Source organism: Hyperolius riggenbachi, chromosome 5, assembly GCF_040937935.1.
Source record: "Hyperolius riggenbachi isolate aHypRig1 chromosome 5, aHypRig1.pri, whole genome shotgun sequence".
Taxonomy (NCBI): Eukaryota; Metazoa; Chordata; class Amphibia; order Anura; family Hyperoliidae; genus Hyperolius; species Hyperolius riggenbachi.
The window spans coordinates 89,038,026-89,050,070 of NC_090650.1; the positions used below are offsets into that span (position 1 = coordinate 89,038,026).

Below are 12,045 nucleotides of genomic sequence, written 5' to 3' on the forward strand. Positions count from 1 at the left end.
GACTTATGCTTAGACACAGCGTGAGAAGTAAAATGAGGTTGTAGAAAAAAGAAAATCTCATAAGAAGCAAGCTGTGGATAGGATAAGAGAAGATGAAATGTACAACATATTGCTGACATTATATGGTGCTATCTGTTGTTCAACTGCATATAATAGCTCACCATGGCTCATATGCAATAACATTTTTCTCCTGAGTTTTCTCCAAGGTGATAGTTTCACAACTTGTCATTAAGATGCCTTTAAAACCCACAGGAAACAAGAAAATACTCAAAATAATTTTGATAGTCCTTTTTCACTTACCTTTTTGCATTTTTATTTTATTTCCTGCTAGGAGAAGACTCAGGAGAAAAAGTTAATTGCAAATCGGCCCAGTGTACTTTGTGTGAAAGTAGAATTATGCATATAACTGTACCTCTACAATGTCCTTATTCAATTCACCTTTTCTCCTAGGCTTTCTTCTAGGTGATATTTTCACACCTTATTAATAAAATGCATTTTAAGCCACCAGCAAGCATGAAAATATTCAAGATAATTTTGATAGTACTTTCACATACTTTTGGTATTTTTCAAGGCATTTTATTAATAAGGTGTGAAAATAACACCTAGGAGAAAAGAGTTTTCTGTACACTAAAGTATGAAGTTTTTTCAACTATGAACAATGGACACAGTGGGCCCAATCCAAATCACCTTGGGCCATATGCAATTCACTTTTTCACCTGAGTTTTCTCCTAGGAGATAATTTTTCATTGTCTATTTAAAATAACTTTCCAGCACTTTTCAACTAAAAAAGTGCCAAAAAGTAACCAAAAAAAGTACTATCAAAATTATTTTGAGCATTTTCTTGCTTTATGTTGGCTTAAAAGGCATTTTATTGACAAGTTTAAAAATATCACCTAGGAGAAAACTCAGGAGAAAACGTTAAATTGCATATGGGCCCTTTTCTCCTAAGTATTCTCCCAGGAGATAATTTTTCATCTTCTGTTTAAAGTAACTTTTCAGCACTTTGTAATTGAAAAAGTACCAAAAACAGGTAAATAAGTACTGCCAAGATTATTCTGGGTATTTTTTTGCTTTCTGGTTGCTTAAAGGATACCAGAGCTCAAATCTTTGTGAGAAACGAGTGGAGCAGGCATTTACTGTTACCTGTGCCTACCGCTTCCCCTGTTCTCCTTTCAGCTCTTCATAACTCACCTAAAAGCCCCCCCTCCCTCCCCCCATGATCCTCTTCTGCTCGGTTGGGTTGATTTTCAATGCGCAGGTGCTGGCCAAGTTGTGCACATCCTACAGCACGCGCCCGTGGCTGGGAGCACACTGCACATGCGTATGATCTCAGTACACCATATGCATGACGTCATATGCATGCGCAGTGCTCAGCCGGTCATGCGCCTGCACAGTGAAGATTGACCCGGCCGGCCAGAAGATCACAGAGTTTATTTAGGTGAGTTATGGGGTGGGGGATTCGGTGATGAGAGGAGAATAGGGGTAGCGGTAGGCATCAGCACAGGTAGCAGTATATGCCTTCTCCCCCCGTTTCTCAAAAAAATTTGAGCTCTGGTATCCTGTACACACTGAATGTGTTGCGCTGCGTCTTTAAAATTGCATACTTTTTTTAAAACACAAGGCCTTTTGAAAAATAATGAACATTGTGATGACCTGTACACAGTGGTGTGATGCGTTTGTAGAAAAATGCAATCACAGTAAATGCTGCACTTTTGAAGCGTGGAGCTTAAAAAAGCATGAAAAACATAATGCATGCGATTTTCATTGTGTTTTTTAGGTAAATAATTAGGAAACCAGGAAAAGGGTAGCAGGAACAAAGGGCGCCTGCTGAGGGTGGCCGAAAAGGGCGCCGCCATACACTCTAATGCAATTATCGTTAATATGGCAAAAAAAGCAGAAAAAGGGGCGATGTGATAAATATCGTTAATGACATTAGAACATTACAGTTTTTGAAGTATGTTATCATTTTAGAAGCTTGCAACATTATAGTTTTTGTCATAATATTTTGTTTGTATGTACAGATTTTATGTTATCAAAGATATTATCGTTTGTATGTGTAAAAAGGTGTTTCTGCAGAGGGAGCGGTTAGAGTTAGGCACCACCAGGGGGAGTGGTTAGGGTTAGGCACCACCCAGGCGGCAGGTAGTTTTAGGCAACACCAGGGGGGTGGTTAGGATTAGGCACCACTATGGGGTGATTAGGCACCACCAGGGGTTGATTAGGGTTAGGCACCACTAGGGGGGTTAGGGTTAGGCGCCACCAGGGGAGTGGTTAGTTTCAGGCACCACCAGGGGAGAGTTCTGTGTGAGAGTAGGGTTGGGTTAAGCTGTATTGTTGAATTACGTAACGATTTTTAAAGTTTTTGGCTTCAATTCATCAAGCAGTACTGCATTCGGTAATGCTGAGAACAGCTGACTTTACGGAGCACTTGAGAAAATGTAAATTCATCAAAGCTGTTACCGCATGAAAAGCTAAAATTACAGAGCAGTGATATAAATTACTGACTTGTGCTCAACACATGTCAGCAAATGTCAGTAAATGTCAATTCATCAAGGTTACAGCATTCACTAACACATTCAGTGATTACCTCCAGCTCTCCTCTGTCGGTAACTAGCTTCAAATGCCTTCCTGTGGATGTCCCCATGATTGACAGGAGCCGGCAGTCAATAGAAACAGCCCCTGTTCTCCTGCAAGTGCCACTGATAGGTCACACAGGCTTCTCCAGTGGAACAAGCTTTTAGACCCCCAGGCAGTGAGCAGAGAGGAGACAAAAGATATTTTCCAGGCACCCTTCGATGGTGTAACCCTTTGAGTCCCTGTTTGAAAATGCAAAGTTGCTAGTGGTGAAATCACCAAGCATGGCATTTGTAATGTCTCCAGGAAGTTTATCTAAGTTGTGGCAATTAAATAAAATGTTAAAGTGGACCCACATTAAAAATACAAGATTTCAGAAATAAAATCTATTTTCTAAATTATAATAATAAATAGCAGCCATTTTTCAGCTGCATGATGACAAATATAAAATATTTTACATTTATTGGAGGAACTCCTCCCTTCCTTTCATATTGCCCGGACAGAATCCGGCAAACTGGTGGAGTAGGTAGTGTCTGGCAAAGGAGAGGAATTGCTAATGGCTGCCACCTGTATAACCCTAGTTATGAAAAGAGAAGGGTGAAAAGCATGCACTGAAATGCTCATAGACTTGAAGGAGTGTTTATTTATATTTGTATGTGTCAGAGTGGTGCAACTAAAAATGTTTGATTCGGGTCCGCTTTAAGAAAGACTGATAGACAGATTCAGAGCAGCAGAGGCAGTATAAAAAACAGTAAATATAACAAAAATGTTTACATCTAAAGGGATGTAACTCACTTGTAACAACACAGAGACACTCCAAGCTGCTCTGCACTGCTCTATCGAACAGCCTTTGGTGAATTGAAGCCGTAGTAGTTTGGTAACTTAATGAACATCTACCGCACATGTGAAAATATTGATGAATTAGAACACACAAGTGTAAGATACCGAATGCGGTATTTTGACGACTTGGATTTTGTTATCCAACAGCCTTTGATGAATTGAAGCCAATATCTTTTTGTTATTATTTCCCGGGTGTTTTTAGAACGGTATTTATCGTTCACCAAATTTGACAACCATGTTTTTCGCTTTCAGATTTTGTTTTCCACCGGCGCCATTCCGTTATCCATCCAGGCCCTTTTTTCACGGCGCCTCAGCAAAATCTCAATCGCATTGAAAATGCACAAAAATCGCAAGTAGAAGTTTGATTAAAAAACACAATCGAGCTACGCTTGCGATTTTCAGTGTGTATAGTCCCTAAAAGGCATTTTTTTTAATAACTTGAAAATTTCACCCCGGAGAAAACGTAGAAGAAATAGTGAATTGCATCAAGCTCAGTGTCTTCCTAGGAAGTTTACAAGGGTAAGAAAGAAATCCATTAACAATGTGATTGATGGATGGACAGTGCTGACCAAGTGAAATGCTAGTGGACCAAGTGGACAGTGCTAGTAAGTGAAATTTCTTAGGTCATCCTCTCCTTCTTTTAATTAAAAAAAAAAAAAAAAAAAAAACCTGAAACCAGTAGCGTAGCTAGGGTATTTTACACCCGGTACGGATAATTTACCGACACCCCAACCCCCCCAAACCCTCCCCCCGGCAAAAAATGAGTGTGGCCATGACATCATATGGGCGGAGTGAACTGTAATGTAACAGTAAGGCAGTGGGCTAATATAGGTAGCCAGAATAGTTGCCACCAGTATAGGCTAGCTAGGTAGGTAGGTGCCACCAATGCAGGTTAGATAGGTAGGTGCCCCCAGTATAGATTACATAGGTAGCTGCCCCCAGTATAGGTAAGATAGGTAGCTGCCCCCCAGTATAGGTTTGATAGGTAGCTTCCCCCCAGTATAGGTTAGATAGGTAGCTGCCCACAGTATAGGTTAGATAGGTAGCTGCCCCCCAGTATAGGTTAGATAGGTAGCTGCCCCCCAGTACAAGTTAAATTAGGTAGGTGCCCCCTAGTACAGGTTAGATTAGGTAGGTGCCCTCCAGTATTGGTTTGATAGGTAGCTGCCTCCTAGTATAGGTTAGATAGGCAGCTGCCCCCCAGTATAGGTTAGATAGATAGCTCTCCCCCAGTACAGGTTAGATTAAGTAGGTGCTTCCCAGTATAGGTTAGATAGGTAGCTGCCCCCCAGTATAGATTAGATAGGTAGCTGCCCCCCAGAGTAGGTTAGATAGGTAGCTGTCCCCCAGTATAGGTTAGATTAAGTAGGTGCCCCAAAGTATAGGTTAGATTAGGTAGGTGCACCCCAGTATAGGTTAGATAGGTAGCTGCCCCCAGTATAGGTTAAATAAGGTATTTGCCCCCAGCATAGGAGCTGCCCCCCAGTATAGGTTAGATAGGTAGCTGCCCCCCAGTATAGTTTAGATTGGTAGCTGCCCCCCCAGTATAGGTTAGATAGGTAGCTGCCCCCCAGTATAGGTTAGATTAGGTAGGTGCCCCTAGCATAGGAGCTGCCCCTAGTATAGGTTAGATAGGCAGCTGCCCCCCAGTATAGGTTAGATAGATAGCTCTCCCCCAGTACAGGTTAGATTAAGTAGGTGCTTCCCAGTATAGGTTAGATAGGTAGCTGCCCCCCAGTATAGATTAGATAGGTAGCTGCCCCCAGAGTAGGTTAGATAGGTAGCTGTCCCCCAGTATAGGTTAGATTAAGTAGGTGCCCCAAAGTATAGGTTAGATTAGGTAGGTGCACCCCAGTATAGGTTAGATAGGTAGCTGCCCCCAGTATAGGTTAAATAAAGTAGGTGCCCCCAGCATAGGAGCTGCCCCCCAGTATAGGTTAGATAGGTAGCTGCCCCCCAGTATAGTTTAGATTGGTAGCTGCCCCCAAGTATAGGTTAGATAGGTAGCTGCCCCTCAGTATAGGTTAGATTAGGTAGGTGCCCCTAGCATAGGAGCTGCCCCCAGTATAGGTTAGGTAGTTAGGTAGGTAACCTAACTGGAGAGGGCAGCTCGACCTCTCCCTCCCTTCCTCTCCCCTGGCCGCCCTCTGTGCTGCACCTCCAACTGCAGAGTTAGAGCAGGGAAGCGCTGTAAACTGTCGGCAACTAACCTCTCTGGTTCCAGTTGCCGCTCACTCGCTGCCGGTCTCCTGCTCTGTGACGCTGATACACACGCTGCTTCCTGCTAAACAGGAAGCAGCATGTGTATCAGCGTTTATGCAGAGCAGGAGACCGATGGCGAGTGAGCGGCGATTGGAACCAGGGAGGTGAGTTTACATCGCTTCCCTGCGCTAACTCTGCAGTCTGAGGGGGAGCACGGAGGGCGGCCCGGGGAGAGGAAGGGTGAAGGGAGAGGTCGGGCTGCCCTCCTGGCGGCTGACTCCCCCCTCCACTACAGCGCCACCCTCCCTCAATGCTCAGCCTCAGGGCAGCCGCACATCAACCCTGCCCTGCCAATCTCTCACCCCACCTGGTGTGGGTCGCACTCCCTGCACCCACCTCACGACGCTAGTGACTAAAACTAATAAATACTTACCATGTGAATTGGGCCAACCATTTTCTGGTCTTCTTTTTCATGTTTCCCCCTTAAAAAAAGAACACATAGTAAATAAAACATAATTGTGAAGATAAGGCTGACTTGTGCGTGGAAAAAAAAGGGTGAAGATCTTTGGAGAGCACATAGGAATAACATAGTAATATTCTAGAAAAACATAAAGGTATAGAAAATAAATTGTTATAAAAATGTAAGGAAATGTTTGAATCACTATTACAACTTCCAACTAAATTCAACTAGGACTGTTTTCAAGTTGCAAACATTTACACAGTAAGGCCCAGTGCACACCAAAAACCTCTAGCAGATCCGCAAAACGCTAGAGGTTTTTGAAGCAGATTTTCAGAGCGATTTTAGGCATGTTATGCCTAGCGTTTTTTGGAGCATTTTTGTGTAGCAGATTTCTTATATTGTTACAGTAAAGCTGTTACTGAACAGCTTCTGTAACAAAAACGCCTGGAAAACCGCTCTGATCTAGCGTTTTTCAGAGCGGTTTTCCACTTTCCTATACTTTATCATTGAGGCAGAAACACCTCAGAAATCTAAAAAATGCTGCAGCCCCAGAGTTTGCGTTTGTGGAAAAAAATCAAACCACTCTGGTGTGCACCTGCCCATTGAAATACATTACCCAAGCGGTTTTCAAACAGCTAGTGTTTTTAGAAACGCTCCAGAACTGCTCTGGTGTGCACCAGCCCAAAGTTTGCATAAACCTGTATGAACTGGGAACCATTTGAATCTCATTGACCATCCATGCTTGTTCTAAGCAGGGACGGATTTCTGGGAAGGCCACAAAGGCCATGGCCTAGGGCGATAAAAATCATCAGGGTCGCAGGACTTGGAGAGATAGGAGGTCACATGTCAAATTACCTCTCCTGCTTTGCTCTGGTCTGCCTGAATTCTAGAGATCCCTGCATCTCTCCCACTTGTGCAGAGTGTGTGTTATGACAGTCAGCATCTGCTGTCAGCTGATGATCCTGTCCTCTGTATGAGTGGGGACAAACAAGCTGCTGTGAGAAGAAAAATATATGGGCTCAAATAGCAGGACTCTTGAGTTCGGATTACTTTCTTCATGTACGCATTCACGGGCAGGAATTAGCAGCTCTCCCCTCTCCCTGATTGATGTTAGTTTATTACTAGTAGGTCAGTGCTGTTAAAGACCTCAGACCTGTTAAATTTATGGCTTGTTTTTTTTCCCTGGAGAATGACAGCAATATTCTTTGTGCTACAGTTTAACTCTTTCCTGACTTGCTTTTGCCAGCAAAGCATTGTACTGTGTTAGCCATCAGTGAAAGCAGGATGTTTTGAAACAGAATGACAACTATGTTACATTTATTTATATTTACAAAACTATCTATGCATCTTGTGCTCACTGTATATATAGCTGTGTGCCCTAACATCTTGTATACGGGAACAAAGTCTGAATACGGCTTATTAGCCAAAGGCTCACTGTTTTCTTTTGGCTAGCCAATAAAAAGTGTTATTCTGTTACAAAACTTCAACACTTCCTGCTGACTGATTTTAAGATCTGTCTTAAGTGCTAAATTGTCACTGTGTAAAGTACACCTGAGCTTATGCTAGGTACACACAATGCAATTTTCTGACAGATTTACTGTCAGATCGACCATTTTCAACATGTCCGATCTGCTTTCCAATCAATTTCCTTAATGATTTTTCATAGAAGTGAACAGCAAATCGATCGAAAAATTGATCGGAAATCAGATCAGACATGATGGAAATAATCGATCTGACAGTAAATCTGTGAGAAAATGGCACCATGTGTACCTTGCATTACACTGCATCTATACCAGAGTGTGTAGTTTGGTATCCTTCTTCTTACCTGTTCTGTGGTTTGAATGGGCTTCTCTCCATTGCGCTACACTGTCCCCTATTTGTGGCTGCAGCAAGTCGCACAGAGGTCAAAGAAGCAGCGCTGTCCACTGGGGCTCCTTGTAATTTTGCACTCCTGTATGGATGTGCACAGGAGCCGAGGGAATGTTATCGGTATGCGTAGTTGACAAGTGCTGCTCATACATGAGCATCATTTCTGAAGTATGCAAGCCCAGAACACTGCTGTGCATCCAGGCAGGAGTGCAAAATTACATGGATTGGACAGAGCATGCACTGCTTCTTTGCTGAACAGGGTGCAAAGCAGCAAAACAGAGGGGAGCCCGTTCAAACTAGTCAGAGTTGGACAACATGGGGGGGCGGTTGGTGACAGCCGGCCTAGGGCGCTGGAAAGTACAAATCCGTCCCTGGTTCTAAGTACTTATCCTATATAATAAAGTCCCTGTCGCTGCATCCTCCTGTCTTCCTGTGTCCATGCGTTGTGCCTGGCGCGCATACGCAGCACGCGGAAATACTTCAGAGAGCAGAGGAGGATGGACGCAGGGGACAGGCATTTTGTTGTTTGCTGGTAAGTTATTTCAGGTTTCCAACATAGCAATAGAGCAAGAACGTTTTATACTTCCAAGACATAACAGTTAAACCACCACTTGGAATTTCATATAAACATAACATTTTCCTGTTTCCTGTGTAAAACTGTATTTACTATTTCAAATTCTCCTGATTGTAGCAGGAAAGTGTTGTACTGTGTTAACCATCAGTAAAAGCAAGAAGTTTTGAATCAGGATGATTCAGAACTTTTTGAATTCTCCTGATTAAAAGAAACATTAAAAAATTTAAGAATAAAAAAAAAGTGGTAATAAAATGCATATCCAAGAGAAATAATAAGTGTCTCATTCTTCCCCACCCGTGACCCAAACATTCCAGCACTTCTGAAAAAAAAAGTCCTTTAATTTTACTTTGTGGTCATGAAACATCCACAGGGGTCCTTGTTCTCCAGTTGATGGAGGATGTGTGATCCCAGTCATGTAGTGGCCATAGTGGCTCCTGGGAAGGGGGTCCAGGCTTTCACTCTAGTTCTAAGAGAAGGAGGCCTCAGGCCTGACCGAAACAAAATACATTTCTGTGGTGTGTAGAATAAAAGCTTGGTGGCCAAAGTACATTCTGGTGAACAGCAAGGCAAGTATAAAAATAAAGGCAGCATGGTGGCGTAATGGTTAGCATTCTTGCCTTGCAGTACTGGGTCCCTGGTTTAAACCCCAGCCAGTTCAACATCTGCAAGGAGTTGTCTGTGTGGGTTTCCTTTGGGCACTCTGGTTTCCTCCCACATCCCAAACATACAGATAAGTTAATTGGCTTCCCTCTAAAAAAAAAAGATTGTCCCTAGACTAAAATATACATGCACTACACAATACATACATAGACATATGACGCGTACGTACGAAAAGGGCGTCGGGAAAAAAGGGCGCGTGGTATAAACGATAAATGGAAATATCGTTTATAGAAATTATTGTGTAGAATTTCGTTTATAAATAGTGTTTTAAGAATTTATAAATCACTAAATAATGTGTATGAGATCGGCAATTCTTAAAACGTTAATCTTCCCTGTTTGTAAAGTGAAACTTATATTTTCGTTTATTAAAAACCCTCCCTGTACCTATCCCTAACCCCTAGACCCCCTGTTGGTGCCTAAACCTAAGACCCCCCTGTTGGTGCCTAAACCTAAGACCCCCCTGTTGGTGCCTAAACCTAAGACCCCCCTGTTGGTGCCTAAACCTAAGACCCCCCTGTTGGTGCCTAAACCTAAGACCCCCCAGTTGGTTCCTACAGTGGCGTAGCTATGGAGCTCGGGGCCCCGGTGCAAATTTTACATTGGGCCCCCCCAAGCATTCTATATGTAACACTTGATACGGCACAACAAAAGCTGCCAAAGTGATCTGCAGTATTAGAGGTGCAAGAAGGGGATGGGGAAGTGTGTGTCAATGATTACTAATATTCAAAGCATCTATAGAAGTGAATATTACCACCTCAGGACCAATAAACAGCTTATACTTTGGTTTAGGAAGGACCCCATGGGGCCCCTCTGGCCCAAGGGCCCCGATGCGGTCGCTACCTCTGCAACCCCTATTGCTACGCCCCTGGGTTCCTAAACCTAAGACCCCCCTGTTGGTGCCTAAACCTAAAACCCCCTATGGATAATAATGTTTTACAGACATTAATAAATAAAAAATGTAAAGAAAAAAAATGTAAATTATTTTTTTGGGTGGATAATAATGTGTTAGAAATGTTTTAGAAATAGTGATTTATTATCTTCATAAACGTTATTCGTCACGGGCTCATTTTGTAAACTTAAATCATCACAAACATAGTTATAAATCCTTAAAAATCTCCGGGCGCCGTTATAAATCCTTAAAAATCTCCGGCGCCTTATTTTCCCCGTTCAGCGCCCATTAAACGATATTTATAATGGAAGTGAATGGGGCGCCCTTTTTGTCCACTTGTCTCATGCGCCCAAATCTACTGCTTCCAGGGTAGGGAGGGTAGGTACATGCTGTTGGGTGGGCGATTGGCAGGGAGGGTAGGTACTGTAAGTACATGCTGTTGCTGTGCGGGCATAGGAAGGGTATGTACAGTAGGTGCATGCTGCTGCTGCTTGACAGGAGGATAAGTACTGATGGGAAGGAGGGGGACTGCTGGGAAGGAGCGGAAGGGGGTAGTGAGAGATAGTGCAGGGTTGCAAGAGAGGAAGTTTAGTGAGACAGTGGGGGTAATGGGAGAGATGAGGGAAGTGAGAGGAAAGAAGCGGTAAGAGACCAGAAGGGAGTTTTAGAAAAAAAGAGAAGCATGCAGTAAGACTTTTTTTTCAGTAACAGCTGTCAGGGAACATAATAAAACAGTGAATCACTCACTCCATGGTGAAAAGCTTTCGAAGTGGAAAAGACAGGTCCTCTACTTCCTCAGTGCAAACTTTCCCAGAGCCAGGACCTCATAAAGATCGTGAATGGAGATACATTAATCCTCTCTGCAATAGAGTGAGTGTAGGGGGCGGGCTGGCTGGACTACATAGTTCAAGAAGCCAGTCTAGAGAGCGTCTCTGCTTCTGCTCCCTGCCAGCCGGAACTATGAGTTTATTGTCGGAAAATGAATGGGCAGTGAGGAGGCAGGTGAAAATAGTGCTCTTTCGCCTGCCTGCTCTTTCACCTGCCTGCCTCTCTGCGCTGTACAATATTTGAGGTTTCCAGAGTGGAGGAAGGGAAAATATTTTGTTTGATAATGAAACAAAAATAATAATAAAGAAGAAAAACAAAAATCTTTAAAATAGCAATGGTGGCAGGCAGCAGTGTGCGTTCCCACAGAGAGGGCTCGGAGTGCCACTTCTGGCACACCACGCATGCCATCGGTTCACCACCACTGATCTAGTCCCTACCATAGTCATATGTGGAAGCAGTAGATTTGGGCGCATGAGACAAGTGGACAAAAAGGGCGCCCCATTCACTTCCATTACAAATATCGTTTAATGGGCGCTGAACGGGGAAAATAAGGCGCCGGAGATTTTTAAGGATTTATAACGGCGCCCGGAGATTTTTAAGGATTTATAACTGTTTGTGATGATTTAAGTTTACAAAATGAGCCCGTGACGAATAACGTTTATGAAGATAATAAATCACTATTTCTAAAACATTTCTAACACATTATTATCCACCCAAAAAAATAATTTACATTTTTTTTCTTTACATTTTTTATTTATTAATGTCTGTAAAACATTATTATCCATAGGGGGTTTTAGGTTTAGGCACCAACAGGGGGGTCTTAGGTTTAGGAACCAACTGGGGGGTCTTAGGTTTAGGCACCAACAGGGGGGTCTTAGGTTTAGGCACCAACAGGGGGGTCTTAGGTTTAGGCACCAACAGGGGGGTCTTAGGTTTAGGCACCAACAGGGGGTCTAGGGGTTAGGGATAGGTACAGGGAGGGTTTTTAATAAACGAAAATATAAGTTTCACTTTACAAACAGGGAAGATTAACGTTTTAAGAATTGCCGATCTCATACACATTATTTAGTGATTTATAAATTCTTAAAACACTATTTATAAACGAAATTCTACACAATAATTTCTATAAACGATATTTCCATTTATCGT

The 12,045-nt window shown here is 42.8% G+C and overlaps 1 protein-coding gene across 5 annotated transcripts in view; it reads right to left on the reverse strand.

Moving 5' to 3' along the window:
• The window catches only part of LOC137518306 (ATP-binding cassette sub-family B member 5-like), a 232,054-nt gene that overhangs the window by 71,710 nt on the left and 148,299 nt on the right, over positions 1-12,045 (reverse strand). For 2 of the 5 annotated variants that reach the window (XM_068235980.1, XM_068235979.1), the window contains exon 3: positions 6,050-6,098. The exons of the other annotated variants lie outside the window; for them this stretch is intronic. In XM_068235980.1, the coding sequence (XP_068092081.1) occupies positions 6,050-6,098 (49 nt within the window). The remainder of the gene's footprint in view (positions 1-6,049; positions 6,099-12,045) is intronic. 5 annotated transcript variants of the gene reach the window in all.